Source organism: Phyllobates terribilis, unplaced genomic scaffold (assembly GCF_046119375.1).
Source record: "Phyllobates terribilis strain yellow unplaced genomic scaffold, ASM4611937v1 Scaffold_8__6_contigs__length_399053987, whole genome shotgun sequence".
Lineage (NCBI taxonomy): Eukaryota > Metazoa > Chordata > Amphibia > Anura > Dendrobatidae > Phyllobates > Phyllobates terribilis.
This window is the reverse complement of record NW_027362768.1, coordinates 134709722-134726751: the sequence shown is the minus strand read 5'-3', so window position 1 is coordinate 134726751 and position 17030 is coordinate 134709722. Positions and strand designations below refer to the sequence as shown.

Genomic DNA, 17030 nt, shown 5'->3' with positions numbered 1-17030 from the left:
ACTGAGCTGTGTATAGCGCCGCCCACACACCTGATTGGCTGCTTCATCTGTACACTGTCAGCAAGCTACCAATCAGTGGTGGGGGTGGGGTTACACAGATTAGCTGGACTACCTGGCACGTGGACACCTAGTCCATTTAAAAGAGGGCTCAGATGTGGAAGTCAAAGCTCAAAATCTAGTTTAAAATGTGGACATTATCTCTAATTTTCCAAATATAATAATGTATCTTTTCCCTTTTATCTTTTGAAATAAAAAGTGTGTGTATATATATATATAATTAGTTTATATATATATATCATTTATTTCTGTGTATATGTATGTATATATATATATAATTTTTTTTATTTTTATTTTTTTTCCTTAATTCAATATAGACCGAAAACTTTGGGCAAACTATTTGAAAAGTCTCTTGCCCAGCTCTTCTTTTAACAAACAATTAAAAAATGTGTTTATGTATTGAAGTAAAAAAAAAAAAATTCCCAGGCCAAGTTTTGGTTTGTACAAATACTTGCTGCATTGTGGGGCACGGTGCCAGGCATATATTGCCATCTCCTAGCTAAACTTAAGAAGTGTTGTCATCTGGAAAGAAAAATAGGCAGGGCTGTTATAACACTACAAAAATAGGTTCTCGTCCGCCCCGTGCATTATAAGCTGTGTACAGGAAAGAGCAGCGCAGAGGCTTCTGCACATAACACTCCCCTGCCTACTATTCCCACCGGGCAGAAGGACCGGAAGCACCGCCGGGCATCCAACCAGTCCACTTCTTTCTTCTGATGAGAGCGCTGTGGAGTGGTCCATAATGTCGCTTTTGGCAGTTTAACTGCCTATTCCATTTTTACCGATCAATGCGGCCGTCACACGCTAGGTAGGGGGCTGCAAAGGGGGTGGAAAACAGGCTGGAGAAAGGAGGGAGGACGGGAGCATCCGGTGCCTCCTAATCAGAGATTGATGAACCTGCCTGTGCAGAGAGCGAAGGAGGCTTAGAAGGGAGGATGCTCCATCCCATCACCAGCGGAGAGGACTACTGCTGTCGCTGGTAGCATTTCCGAAGAACTCTTTGACCCAGCATTTTCCAGCCATCACATCTGATGAATGGGAACATTTACCAGAATTCGCCTTCAGCTCAGAGAAATAGATTTCCATTCACTTATCCTTTTTTTTCCGTTTTGTTCTCATTGGATCCAGCCGCCTCGCCTCATTTAGGAGCCTGTTAATCTCCCGCTGTGCCTTCAATCCTTTCCGCTTCAAAGAGCAGTTAAACAAGGCCTACCCCTATTGATCCGGCGGCGGGAATGCCCTGGGAATCCATATCCTTTTGCATAGCGAGACTGTCCTGTTGACCCCCCACCTCCCTGATCCTAAGAGCTGGCATATCCCGCCTAGCTTTCGAGGTCAGGTGCACCACGTGGTGAAGTTTTCTGCTTCAAACATGAGCTTCCTCTCACCCGGGGATGGAGACTGGCTGGACAGCAGCACAGAGGAAGAGAGGAGCCTTCTGTCATTTCTTGGTAGGGTCATTGGCTCGAAGAACTTTTCAAAGGAGTAAAGTTATGCTTGATGCTTTTTTTTGTTTATACACTTATTTTTATGTTTCCCTTTGTTGGTTTGTTTTACTTGTTTTTATGTCAAACGTTTTTTTGTGCCTTTTATCTACTAGATAATTCAGAATATAGTCTTAGGCTGTGTGCCCACGTAGCATTTTTCAAGCGTATATGCTGCGGAATTTCCGCAGCGTAAACGCTTGAAAAACGCATGTATATCCGCACCCCATGGTCCCCAATGGGATTCCGCAAGTTCTATGCACATGTTGCGGATTTTTCCGCAGCGTTTATGCCGCGTTCAAAAATCCGCAGCATGTCATTTAATTTTGCGTTTCCGCAAGCGGAATTGCCTTTGTCCAATGCATAAAAAACGCAAGGCAATTCCGCATGTGGAAAACGCGTGATAAACGCGCGAAAAATGCGCGATAAACGCGTGCGGAATTCCGCATGCGTTTTTCCGGGAGAGGACTTGCATTTATGCAGCAGAAATTTTCTGCTTCATAAATGCAACGTGGGCACATAGCCTTAGCCGTGCATTAGGTATTGATTGAAGTCCACTTTGCATCAGAAAGGGTTAATACGGAGAAGGCGAAATGGATGATGGTCAATACATAATTGCACTAGTGATTATAGATTGTCAGAGGCTTCATGCTGCTTTATCCTTCGAGCTTTGCTTCTAGAGTTTTCTCTCTTCTTTACAACAAGATCGTTGCATCCTTATTGGCGTTGTCACAAAATTTTGCTCCTAGGTGGCGCTGTCATTAGTTTTAGACTTTAGATTTCATTGCTCCATCACTTGTAGAATATGTGAGTTGTTTCGCTTCACATTTGTGCTTATGCACGGGCTCAATGTAAAGGGGCCTTTATTTTGTTTCCCCATGGGTGTAACCACTCAGACCTGTCATGTTATAATTTCTGTTCAGCTAATATGTATGGTAATAGATTCTCCGGCGCTGGCACGTGTCTTGCTGAGCTCCATATCTACCTAAATAATTAATACATGTTGAAGTGATAATTATTGGGAAATTAAAACTCCTTTTTCTTCAATTAGACTTTCTTTTAATTATCTTCTCTTCGGAATATTTCAGAATTTATATTTGCGCTCGATTATGTGAGCAAAGCGGTTAAGTGGAGACTTACCCATCAGTATAAAGGGGAAAAAAAGTCACAGATTCAGGGCTGCTAAAACAGATTTTCTGCATGTGAAAAGCTTGATGACGTAGGTGATAATGTAGTCTTTCACGTGATTTTTTTCTTTTCTTTTTTTTTATTCCCGCGAACTGTCAGCAGTGTTTCACTTTAGATGAACACTTACCACTTTGATGAGGACACCCATTAATATTTTATAGAATTGTTTGTTTTTTTTCCTTCACTGTTCCTAAACAAAACGCTGATATAAAGACAACATCCATAGTGTGCGTCTCCTATACCATCACTGGATTTAGAAATTTTCAGAACTTTTGTCCGTGGACAGCAAAAAAAAAAAAAATAGAGCATAATGAAAATGCTTAAAGGGGCTTTGTCAGCACAAAATGACTGTTCAGACCAAGCACAGGCGCTCGGTGCACTCTTGGTGTGACCGAACAGTTCAGGGCACCTTCCCACTTACTTTTCTCTAGCTATCTCTGCCTCCTATCGTTCCTGGTAAAAAAAAAAAAAAAAAGTTGTTAATCAAGGAAGAGAGGGTGGATATAAATGCAATTAATTTTATGGGAAAGGGCAATGAAATGCTCGGCCACCCCAAGGGTGCATCGGGCACCTGTGCTTGGTTTGAACAGTCATTTTGTGCTGGCAGACTCCCTGTAAAGAAGACCACGCTTTATCCTTTTCAGGCATTGTGACAGATTCTCACCTCCCGCACTAGTGCCCCTACAGCGATGGGTGCACCGCCGGGCATCCTGGTGCTTGCTTGACATTATTATGCCACGTGAGCCCCGCAGCCAGTTAGCGGCCACTAATGGGCTGTGGTGCTCACATTGCTCTCGGACACAGCTCATACGTCTGTGGGAGGCTTGAGTTCTGAAGATCACTAGCGACCACTGATTGGCTTCAGAGCTCACATAATGTCACATAAGCTCCAGGAGACGCAGCGTCGACATTGCCAGTGCTGGAAAGGAGTATAAAGTTTGTTTTTATTTTTTTTTTATGGGGCATTTAAAGAGAATCTGTCAGCAAGTTTTTGCTATGTAATCTGACAGCCACATGATGTAGGGACAGAGACCCTGATTCCAGCGATTCCTGAGTTGACCTCGCATGGATAAAAGGAGTTGTGAAAGGAAGTTCCACATCAGTCTTTAAGGGGAATCTTCAGCAGGTTTCTGCTATGCAATCTGACAGCAGCATGATGTAGGTGCTGAGACCCCGATTGCAGAGATGTGTCACTTAGTTTACTGGATGCAGCAGTTGTGATACAATCGCAGTTTTGCCAGCTGCAGATCTAGCAGAGCTCAGAATGCAGAGCCCTGTGTAACCCCGCCTACACACCCCTGTTTGGCAGCTTTCTATCAATATACAGTGCACACAGAAAGGAGCCAATCAGTGCTTGGGGTGTGGTTGGACCAGGAAGCACAAGACACCTAGACCTCTAGTGATAGTCTCCTGCTGATAAAACACTGATTCTATTGAAAGAGCAAAACTGAACCCAGTAAGTGACACATCACTGTAATCAGGGTCTCGGCCTCTACATCATGCTGCTCTGAGATTTCAGGGGTTGTCCAGGTAGTGGACATTTATTTGATTTATAAAGTAGTGGGGCAAAATTTTATCTTTTCACTTGAGTTGTGTGACCGATCTGTGCCAGAAATCACATTGCACAATTAAGATTGTAGCCAGGACTAAAGGCTACATTACTAATCAAATCCAGCCTCTGAGTGCTGTAAAGTCTATGTAAGCACTGAATGTGTGAATAGTGACCGTCATTACTGCTGTGTAGACTATAGTTATAACGCCGAGGTGCTTCGCTCACATTTTGATCAAATTGTTTGGGCCCATCTGCCAACGACAAGGCGACCTCTCTAAATAAGAACCTACACCTTTCTTAGGTACAGACCTACAAATTTAAAGAGCAGGTAGGATCTAGCTCTAATTACAAACCAGCTTGGGACGGCTGGCAGGAGGGGCGCTCAGTAGATGGGCTCACATAATTTGATCAAAATGTGGGCGCAGTGCAGTTCACAATTCTTATTATATTCATTGTTCGCATTTTCTTAAGTGCTCTGTGTAGTTGTATTTGTTCCCATGTTGGTGCAATGTAGTCAACGCAGCCTGATTTAGTTTTGCTAGGAGGTGCTTTTTTGTAGCTTATATTATCAATATTTATGCGGCTGTTTAGCTTCATTTACACGCAAATGTAGCAGAATGGAGTTTGTTGTGACATAAGAATATGCATTATCTCAACCTGCTCCATTACAAGGCACATACAATGCAGCCCTAATTGATTAGACCGCAAATTCAGTACTGCTACATCTGTGTGTTCTCAGTTGTGTTTTCATTGTGTTTCTTGTAGTCACCAGCAGGAGGCGCTGTGTGAAACCGGTGACATACAGATTGTACATGGTGATAGTTTGATGTTGATTTTGTCCTTTTATGTTTTTTTTGCAAGTATAAAGCAGTGAGTACATAAATGCTAAATAATGTATTTTATCAATATTAAGTCTGCAGGGGCCTGACACCCCATCGATCATCTGTCAGCAGGGTATGGTGTCGGGACAGCACTGTGTAGTGGCCACTGTTGAGAACTGCAGCTTGGCTAGCCTATTCAGTTGTAGAGGATGGCGACATTTACTTTGCAAACTTTTTATTTCTGCCATTTTTCTTTCAGAAAACTTTCTCATTTGATTAAAAAAGCGCTAACTAATAAATCTGCAAATCCCTTTAAAAAAAAAATAAATACGTTTTGCTTTACCCTTTAAAAAATCACTTCTAAGCTTCAGTCACTTGGTGTCTTTCCTCTGCGTAACTTTCAGTCCACTTCCTGTAGTCATGTGTAATCCACCACTATAGCAGAGACACCGTGACTGATTACAGGAAATGCAAGCGGATCTTTATGCACAGGCGCAGAGGAATACAGCCATAACAAAGCGTTCAGGGGACTCAAACCATTGGGCAAAAGCAGGATCAATACATCCTGGGAAAGGAAGGTCCAGCACCTATAATGCTGGCAGAATGCTGATAAGGAGGATCTGAAAAGGAATGGATGGCAAATCACAGAGCATAAGAATCTGGACATTTCCTAGATTTATCAGACTAGTGCGTACGCTAAAAGCAATTTTGACATTGATGGCGCCACAACAGCATGTTTTCCTACAGGCTTTGGATGCAAGGTCGGGTGCACTTGTGTTGCATTCTGTATCCCAGGCTTGATGCGTGCTTCCAGGATGATGTCACGTCAGACAACCATCACTAGCAATTTTTTATTTATTTTTTTTTGCTCCAATGCATATTAATCAAATATTGTTTTTAAATTAAAATTAAATTCAATTTAAAATTAACTTTAAAAATTTTAAATACTATTTTTTTTAAATAATTATTATGAAAGGAATAAGCGACTTGATGTTACATTGCGATGTTTCATCCTTCTACATTAAAAAAAACGACATGAATACCTCGGTTTTCTTTGTCGATGTTCATTTTACTAGTAAATTTGTAGCACTGTCGAGTGTCGGCCGCTCGCCTAAGACACGCAGGTATTTGCATCTGTCAGATGCCGCAGAGATGGCAATGTAATTTCCTGCCTCTCCGTGGGATGTATGTTGGTTTCTTTTTTTTTTTTTTTTCTATGTTCTGGAACTTTAATCACAAAGAATTGTATCTATTAAACTGCTCTGTGGTGTTGGCATTGAATATTTATTAGGATCCTCTAGAAATTGGGCATCTAAAATAGACTCCCGGGACTCCAGATTCTCGTTTATGGAGAGGATAGAAATATGTTGTTAATAAGTCTGCAGGAAAATGCTACAATAGACAGTAATGTGTGCACAAGTAAAGACCCCCGAATCGGTAATGAATGAAGAAGGACCCCCTACGTGCAAAGAAAAGTTGTCCAGTTGTCCAAAAGTTGTCATTTGGCCGGACGGATGACTATCAAATGTTTTTGGGGGACTCCAAACTTTTCACCAACAGCTGATGTTGGAATAGAGAAGGATCGGGCATGTTGATTTTCACTGCCTGATCTTTTTTTGTGAAATGGTATCATCCATTCAAATCTATGGGAGTGGTGGAAAAAAATGAATGCTTGCGGAAGCCGTCCGCGTTCACAGATCCATTTTTGTAGACGAAAAATTAGATACTGTTGTGTAGATATTATGACCTATGACCTATAAATAACCTATCAAAATAAAAAAAAAAGTACCAAAATCCCCAAAAATCTTTAATCCGGAATAATTATAATTTTATTAATTATAAAAAACACAAAAACTAAAGAACAAAAACACCCAATAAAACCTGAAAAAGGGACAGTTTGGTCAAAATGAACTCGCATTGTGACATTCAACACATAATATATAACAAATAATGATACACATATCATGAAAAGTCAAACACAATAACCAAGAGAAGAGGGGTTACCATATATAAAATTAAATTATATGAATAAACTCAGGAAAAATGATGCTCAGCTAAAAAATAAAGCTGGTATGTAAACAATGACCCCAACAATTGACTGGAAAAAAACAGCAACCAATTAATCACCTGAATAGAGCCTAATAACCATTAAAGTGCACCGTTCAGGGACCCCTTACCTACCAGCACTGCCCAGTACCCCGACGCGCGTTTCGCTTTAGCTTCGTCAGGGGGGTCAGCTTTATTTTTTTAGCTGAGCGTCATTTTTCCTCAGTTTATTCATTTAATTTATTCATGTCATCAGTAGTGCATTTCATAAGCAGCTCTCAAATGTGTTCCTGGTCTCTCGCCCCCAGAAAACAGTATTCATGTATTCCTGAGTATGACCATAATGTTCAAAAAATAATAATAAATAATATATAGTGCATATATGGATAGATTTGAGGTTCAGGCATAGGGAAGTATTACGGGAGCCATACGAGGTCAGATTTTGCAGCCTGATGCCATGGTTGAGCCAAGAATGGGGCCATTGCTGGGGAGATGCAACAACAAGAAACTTTTGATATTGTTCTTCGTCCGAATGTTCTATTCTTCTAAATTTGTTTTCAGTTCATTGACTTTTTTTTTTTCATCAGAAAGAAAGGATCAGACCCCCCCCTTGCCAGCTGAGCATTGTGGGGTCTGAATATGGCTGCTCCGTGCCAACTTTAGATGTTGGTGAAACCATACTTGTAAGGTTATTTTAGCACCAGAATAATATCAGGGACCTTATCTCGGCACTATATGTTCTTCTCACGTCAAGGAAAAATGTTAGTTTGGGCATGCCTCATCCAGACTCACTTCTTTTGAAGCAAAGTCCCATAAATAATGTCATCAATGGTCATACATTGGTGTGGACTGGTGACAGCTGTCACCTGTGAGAAAACCTGATCATACGTGAACACATCCTTGATGAAGGACAATGGCCCTACACACCGACCGGCCTCTTTCTCTGTCCTTACTGCAGGTTAGCCAATAAAAGATATATGTTGGCTACTATGGATAGCCACCTTTGGGGTAGCAAAATCGTAATGTAGCACAGAAGCGTAAGGGCTTATTCAGACGTCCGTTTTTCTCGTACACGGATAGCACTCAAACCTATGATGGGGACATGTCTGATCCCAATGTCAGGTCAAACTCGCCAATTAAAATGTATGGGTCAGTCTATTTTGATGAAACCCAGACCGATTTTTGCGTACGAGAAAAATCACTGATGTGTGAATGAGCCCTTAATGGGAATCTGAGAGCAGCATAATGTAGGAGCCTGAATCCAGTGATGTGTCACTTACTAGGCCGCTTGGTGCAGTTTTGATAAAAATCCCTTTTGTAGATGTAGCAGTGCTGTGAATGCTGAGCTGTATGTAACCCCGCCTACACCACTGATTGGCAGCTTGCTCACAATGTACACAAGAAGCTGCCAATCAGTGGTCGGGGGCTGGGTCATAAAGATTAGCTGGACTATCTGGCACGTGCCACCTAGTCCTGCAGTGATAATCTCCTGCTGATAAAACACTGATTGAGCACACAGCCTAATAAGTGACACATCACTGGAATCAGGCTCTCTATCCCTGTATCATACTGATTTCAGATTAAATAGCAAAAATCTGCTGACAGATTCACTTTGATAGAAGTTTTAGGACCCTAATGCAAAATGTATGATAGGACACAAATACAACCATAATTTCTGCCCCTGATGTAGCTCCATTAACGTATATAGCATGGCTATGAGTCAGTAACCACTTGTCACGTCCATCAACAGAAGGGTACGGTTGAGCGTTTTCCCCTTACAAGTAATGATTACACTGTAGCACAACAGCAAGCTTGGAAACATACAATGGTTTTGCATTGATCTAGCAATCTTCTAGAGAGCATAAATATTGCAACATGACATATTGAGCGACCTTACAGCTTGTCGATGTACACGAGCCTGCACTGCTATATCTCCGGGTCGGGTGATCATCACAACTCCCTTCATACACTAAGCTCCACGGTAACAAAAAAAACCCTACAAAGTATACAAAAAAAATAGCAGATTGGGGCGAAATCCTGATTCTGCACTTTTCCCGGACGATCTATTCCCGTCATCGCCGGTTGATCTGTCGCGCAGTGAAGCTTTTCCTTTCTACCTTGATGTCATTTGTCTTCATGTTACTCGGCTCCTGTTTTCTATGGTCACATAATGTTGGGTTAACATTATAAAAAAAAATTTAAAAAAGTTCAAAAACTCAATTTGCCGAAATGGATCTGGCTCCGGCGACCTTCAGGCACAAAGCATTTATCTGCTTATTTTAAGTAACGTTTCGATGTCGGAAATGTCACATCACTAAGGAAGAATATCCAATTATCCATCCTTGTTTCTTCCTTCTATTATTCCAAAGACAGTAAAGAAGGAGATGATGGAAGTCTCGTCTGATGGGACGGTTCTTCCAACCTGTAAATGATGCTATTACTGTCATTGCCTCCATGATTAAAGGCTCTCTATAGGCTGCGGTGGTTGCACGCTCTGTGGAAGGAAGCATCGCACCACATCAATTAAAAGACCACCGAGCTAAAAAGCAAGCTGCGTTCTATAAGTGATACTAAAAGCTTTCACATGCAGGTATGCAAACATGTCAAAGGGGTTGTCGGAGATTAGAAAAAGAATTCTGCATCCATGCTATGTCTGGTATTGCAAACTTCAAATGAAACAGTCTAAGCTGCAATAAGCTGCAATACCAGGCTTGGCCTCTGGCAAATGGTGGCACTGTTACTGGTCAGAAAAAGCAGCTTCTCTATAATCTAAATTTTTTTACCTTCTTGGAGTAGAGATGTAATAATAATTTCCTCTGATTCAAGATTAATCACTGTTCAGTCCCTCATTTGGTATCTTGTCCTTTGGGAAATGCAAGGATACCTCTATAAAAATCAACTGAACACTCAGGTATTTAGTATTTGACCACATTCATGAGCTGAAAAATATTTTAAAAACAGCCACATGGATTTCTGAGCACCTAGTGAAAACCTATGGGGACATCTTTACACCCCTCAATGAGGATCAAAATGTTAGTTTTCTCACAAGGATAATTTTTGGGTAAGTTTAAGGATTTTTTAGGATAAGTTTTGGCAAACCGGGCCTAGTCTAGTGATCACTGTCCTGACAACTTGATTTCATTTGGTAGATAATGCGATAAATAATCTATAAATCAGTTCAAAGTCCCGGCCACTAGATGTCTCCCTTCTGTCTATCCTTGGCCCACTGCCTGTTGTTGAGTCTAATCCGTCTCTAGCTGCAGAGACTTAGATATAGAATACATGAAGTGATGGCTGATCTTTGTCTCTCTGCTCCTGCTCTCCTGTCTTGCCATACTGCATGAAGACATAACGGAGAGGCGGGCTTTCAGTTTGGGGTAGGAAAAGATTTAGGCTAGGAACTGAGGGAAGTTCCAGCACCTATAGTGCTGGAAGAAAGTTAATAAAGAGGCTCTAGCCATAATGATACAGAACATTGAATTGGGAATGTTCCTGGACATATTAGACTTTATGTTCACCACAAGCAGTTTGTGTCTTGTTCTGGGGATGAAGGTAGCAAGACCATGTTTTTCTCCAGGTTTTGTGGGGAAAGAACATGTTCGCTTTAAATGCATAACAAAGCCATTTTTTCTAAGTCTCTTTACGTTTCCATGTGGCTTATTTGTTGAAGACTTTTGGTACAGATAAATGTAAAGTAGTAAATGTTTTCATGTCTGTAGTGAGATCTGTTCTGCTTTAGAATAGGTAAAATCCATGTTAACACCCACTTGGTTATTTTGCAGATTTTTTTTTTTCTATGCAGTTTTGCTGCAGATTTCTTCACAGCAAATCTGCCTGTACTTAAAATAAACAATAAAATAAATAACATATATTTTTATATATATATATATATATATATATATATATATATATATATATTCCTTACAGATATTATATACCGTGTGTGTGTATATATGTATGTGTGTATATATATTTAATATACGCACATATGGTATATAATATCTGTAAGGAATTCACAAACTAGAAATAATGCAAGAAAAAACAATATTATATATCTTATCTTTTTTTTCCTGTATTATTTCTAGTTTGTGAATTCCTTACATAGTTTTGTCTGTTCTCCCTGTAATCTCTCCAACCTGCTCAGGTCGATAATAACTTTGGATAATGATACCGTTCAGTATTATTTTGATCTAAAAAATAAATAGAGGACTTTTGCTGCTGTTGTTCTTTTTATTTCCTGGCCGGTGTACCGGGCTGACCTGCCCTGCTTTGGACTGCGGCAGAGACTGGACGGTGCCTCTTCTTACCCCTCTTTTATTCGTGCTCATTTTTGTGTTTATCGCCTGCCAGTTCTTTCCCCGGACTAAGTGCAGATGACAAGAAATGAAATAGAAGCCATTGAGCAGAGGACGGCTGCATTGATTTTGCAGCAGGTGATAATGCAATAGTAGCAAGCCGGGGTGGACGGTTTGGGGGGGGGGGGGGGACATCTAATTTTGGAAGAGCTGAGATGGTATAGATTTCTCTCCCCAGCTCGAAGGAACCGCAGCCTGAGCTCAACATAGCAACAACTTTCTGGTAGATCTGCATGGCAGGCAGCTCAGAATATATTAACAAAAAAAAAAAAAAAATCAGCAATGAGAAACATTGTATCTGCCAGTGATATGCAAGATAGAAAAAACCTCCAGTCCAAGCTTCAGGCTGGGAATATCGGAGCCTGGGACTGCACCTTCACGTTAACAAACATCCCTTTCTCCGGCTGCTGAGTGAGATGTAATTTTGCAGAGGAGACAATTATCGTGGAATATTAAAGGGGGGAACTGGACTATTGTGCTTTTATCCAGGACACCATGAGATCTTTTTTTTTCTTCTTTGACTTTGTTTGCTTTATCCCTGCTACAATTTTGCTCTTCTTGGGTCTTGGGAAAAATTCCTAATTGTCCTGTTGTCTTGGGTATCGAGTAGATCTGAGAAGAAGAATCTTTCCTTTTTTTTTTCTTTTCTCTGGAGTCCTGGATCTCCAGGTGCAGAAGGAACAGTAGTTTTCTGTTGCAGTTTGCTCTTCCATATTATTTTCTTTTGTGTTTATGTTGTGTTTACTGTTATTATGTTCTGCATCTTTTTTTTTGTGCCAAGCGATACATTGAGCTTTCCATGTTGCTTTCATTTATGGAGGGGTATAGTTACCTCCTCGGAGGGTGTCGTTGCCTGGATAGCTGATCATTTCTCCTTTCGGGGGGAGCCGTTCTGCGCTGGCACAGGCTGGCAGCACTTTTCAGTAAGTGCTTATTATTTGCACAGACTGGGGGAGCACTGATGACACTTTCTCCCACTAAATGCCAGAGTGCTCCAGCATCTGTAAATAGCTTGATGTCTAATGAGGATGTGCAGTTCAGGCAATTGATTGAATAGCTGCAGTCTTGTGTGTAGCTCCTTGCTTTCTGCACACTGGCAGGGGAGGGGGAGCAGACGGATCGGATCCTGCTTCTTTCAGAATTGGAAGTAGCACGGATCCCTTGGGCCAAAAGGCCAGGATTGTTTGTCGTTCCTGCACCAGATTCCCCTGGAAGAGTGGAATATGCCAGGCTGCCCGGGCTCAGCGATCGCTCCTGCCATTCCCAAGGACCGGTAGACGGCTGCGTAAGATATAAACCCGCTTCCATGTGTGGGATTCTTTGTTGCATCTCAGAAGTTGGATACAGCCCAACCTTTGACGTAGAAATGGGTAGCACTTGTGATAAAGGTACTAAAGAATGTGGCCGACTTCTTTTCTCATTTCCTTTGAGCATGTGCAGCGTCCCGGAGGCTATTTTTAACCCTTAAATTGGTCGTTTAAATGACATGTTAATTCCAGACATTGCTTATCGTGATACATGCAAACATCTTTTGCTTTTTTTTTGCCTTTTTTTATGTTTGTCTTGTGCATTCAGAGCATTGCAATAACTTGTTTTTATGTGTTTATCTAATGCGTAAAATCTTCTTTACAAGTGTGTAACATCACGGCAAGGCAGAATGGATCATATAAGGATGTTCGTTCTGTATTCTGCACTTTTTTTCCCGATTTTACAAGTTGTGTGCAAGTTTCCGTGAACTGTTCGCCTTGTAACGACTCGTAGGAATTCACCTGTTCAACGCGTCGAGGTATATTCTCCTCCGCTCCCACAGATGTGTATTTTTCGGCATCTGCAAAGATCTTTTTTTTTTTTTTTCTCTCTGCTCAAAGGAATCCAACTGTGAAATGTAAAGACCAATTATCTTTTCACCCCGGACGTTTAGACAAAAAGATGCTTGCTATTACTGGTCATGAGGTTGTCATTCTTGTTCTGGGTGCAGAATGTTGACAGCTTCCCTCTTTCTCATGTCTTGTCTTTCTTCTCGTTCTTCCTCTCCGCAGAGGTGCCAGCCGAGAGGTCACCGCGAAGGAGAAGTATCTCTGGGACCAGTACATCCGACAAGGCCAACTCCATGGACCCTGCAAGCACCTCTCCATTTAAAGTCCCCGTAAGTGGCTTGTAATGATTTGTGTGTTAGACGTTGCTTTCCCGAGTGTGCTGCATACAGAACGAGCCGGCAGCGGATCTGCAGCATCTGCTGGATTCATATATGGGAAGATAGTGCTGCATTAATTTAGAAAATGGCAGAGAAACTCCGGTCAGTAATTTTTCACTCTTTGCTGCGCATCCTCCATCATATGTAGCATGCACATGCATATAGATGTGTCCTGCACGCCGATATCCCACGTGGGGAACAGATGATCAATGACAGTTTTTCAACCACTATGACATTGCATAATGGTGCCGTTCAGTTTCCAGCCCCTACGGCAGAGTATAGCGGTATTACTAAGTGCAGGTAGCGGAGGGGTTAAGCTGGTTTCTACCATTAGCATAGTTTAGTAGCTGGGTGGAAGGAGCAGGATGTCAGGTTTCTCTGCAAGTAATAACCATCAGTGCCCAATCTGATTAAGAATCACTACGGCAGTATGATGGTACATTAGGTGCAGTATGAATGCCCCTGGTAGTGTTAATACCGATGCGGCAAGGACCTACTTTTGTCTAGCAGAGAGTGTAATTGGATGTGAGGGAATGCCGTCTGCTAGCTCCTCTGGTCCTGGGAAATGTAACAAAAGCCAACTCAGTCAGCAAAAGTGAAGGTCAGGAAAAACCTGCTGAGATGTTCCAGCTGCTGGTGCTCCTATCTTCCGCAGTCCCAGATCTTTACCCACCTCTATGTGCCCGTCCGGCACTGCAAGGCAGGAAGTGCACAATATGACGGTATACTCACCTACATTGTACCATGTACCTGTATAAAGCACATTACAGTATCCAAACGGCTCATCCCTGAAAGAACGTTAATATTATTAATTTGACCTGCAGCAGCCAACGTTCTGCAGCACTTGGCAAAATGCAAAAGCCGGAAAAATATCAACTTTGGCAAATCTTGTAAAAACCGATATCATGAAGCCTCCTTCTTCCTGGACCACAAATGCTAGTGGCAGGCGGGTAGGCGTCCCGTATGTACAGCCGGCATAGCTGCACGCGGGCATTTGGCACCATTTCCGGTACTAATGAAGAGCATGGAAACCTGTGCGTGACGTCACAGGAGTGCGAACAGGAGCTTATGTTGCATATACTATGAGTGTCCATGGCCCGGGATGCAGCGGTATAGCTCAGCGCCTGCACAGATGGAATTACAGCTGGAGACCAACATGGCCACAAGTATATAATATAGATGAGGAGCGCGCACGTCACCACAGGAACGAAAATGCCACCAGAAGATTAATTATTAAGTTGAACACCACATTTTACACACTTTGATAGAAAGTGGACAACCCCTTTAAGAGAAAAATTAAGGGTATGTTTAAACATCCTACGTGTAGTCAGTGAGTTTTGGGTACAGATCTGCGGGATAAGCCCCCCCATAATCTCCCAATTCATGATATAGAAGAATACACACACTGCAGATTGCGTTACTTTGTAGCTGCTTTCCCCAGAAACTTTCTTTTTCTCCTTCTATCATTTCAGTTATGCTGCGTAGCCGAACTGCTAGACGGGCAGATGAAATCCTAATGGGGGATACGGATTGCTAGCTCTGCTCTAGTTGGGTCTGACATATGCTAACATTACAGCTTTAATTGCTTCCCAGGGAACCTGCCGCCGTTTTGAGTGACAAGTTTTTGCTGTAAAATGAAGTCTGGCCGGGTTTAGTCCCATCATTGCGTCTCACCGGCGTGTCTCGCAGGCTGTTTTCTTATGACGTTTGATCAGTAGACGTTCATCTTCTTTAATGAGATCAAATCGTGGAAATTTCCCGCTAATATGATGATGTTTTTTTTTTTGGAATGCTTTTAGGCCCAAATTTGGTGCAATTTAATACGGCTGCTACAATTTTGACAGCTGAGTTAATCAGAATTAATTTTTTTTTTTTTTTTGCTTGGTGCAGTTTTGATAGAATGCCAGTTTTCTCTGCTGTAGATGTTGCAGTGCTCACAATGCTGAGCTGAGCATAACCCCGCCCACACCCCTGATTGGCAGCTTGCTGACAACGGATACAGAAATCTGCCAATCTGGGGTGAGGGCGGGATTACACAGATTAGCTGGACTGCCTGGCACATGACACCTAGTCCTGCAGTGATAATCTCCTTCTGATAAAACACTGATTGTATTGAAACTACAACACACAGCCCAGTGATTGATACATCACTGGAATCAGGGTCTCACCCCCTACATTATGCTGCTCTAATCTTAAATAGCAAAATCCTGCTGACAGGCTCCCTTTAACATTTGCTTCCCTCCACATAACCACCATCAGTATGGACAATGGCAGTGAACAGATTATAAAGTTAGAATATATCTAGCGCTTCCTCATCTATATGCTTTTTAAATTTCCCTATTTAACCAACATTTGGTGGAAGAAAGAAAGTGCATGTCACTTTTTTTTTTTTTTACAAGTAAATCCTGAAGGAAAGCTCTCCAAACTTTGCACTGTCCAATCACAAGGCTGCAAAGAAAGCTTCGGGAAAAGAACTCTTCCAAAACTTTACGAAACTTCTTCAGCAAACATTTCACAAAAATAAAAACTTCCCAAAACAAGAGAATTTACTGAAGCAATTTCCATTTAGGCCATATGCACGCTTAGTTTTTTGCTGAGTTTTTGCATTGGAAACCCTTCAAATCTTAAAACTGCTTAACTGATCAATTCTTCTCAGTTTCTACTATGAAAACTCAGGAAATAGACTCTGTGTGCACACAGCCTTAAAAGAAACTCTTGTGTTTTTTTTTTTTACCATCTCAAAAACTGTGTGTGAACATAGCCTACTGGAGAGTCAGTGATTAATAAAACCCACAATTTTTAGCGTTTGCAAGAATCGCACTCATATGTTCTAATATTTGTGTGGGTTTTTCTCATATTTGTAATAATTTGTGTCTTTCCTCCTCTTATGCGGTTTCCATAACTATCGAACAGCATATGGCTTCTTACATGAGTGAATGCTCTGCCAAAAAAAAAAAAATGATAATTTTTGGATCAGTCTAAAAAGCGGTCAGCGACAAACAAGTGAATTGTTGCTGATTGCTCGCTGCACGTTTACAGTGGACTGTAATTCTGAATATTTTTTTCCATAAAGACTTTGGTCCCCAGCCCCTCATCCATCCCCCGGGTCAGGTTGTGATGGACACACAATCTTCTCAATGATGGAGCCATTTAGACATTGCTCTTCTCAGCAGGGGTGTCTTATTCTCTCTTTCTTGCCTGGTCTCACATTACTGACTTATAGTCAGTGATTCCCAACTCTGCATTATTATGATGAAATTATCCTGCACCAGTGCCACCGTGCATTAACGCGGCTTCCTCCAGACGATTTCCCGCCATCTTGGATCAATATTC

At 41.6% G+C, this 17030-nt stretch overlaps 1 protein-coding gene across 8 annotated transcripts in view; it reads left to right on the top strand.

Moving 5' to 3' along the window:
- RASAL2 (RAS protein activator like 2) overlaps positions 1-17030 on the top strand; it is a 296425-nt gene that overhangs the window by 216436 nt on the left and 62959 nt on the right. For 6 of the 8 annotated variants that reach the window (XM_073643347.1, XM_073643346.1, XM_073643345.1 and 3 more), the window contains one exon: positions 13543-13649. In XM_073643347.1, the coding sequence (XP_073499448.1) occupies positions 13543-13649 (107 nt within the window). Of the gene's footprint in view, positions 1-1406; positions 1509-12586; positions 12892-13542; positions 13650-17030 lie in introns of those variants that run through there. The other 2 variants (XM_073643349.1, XM_073643351.1) reach the window with 2 other exon arrangements.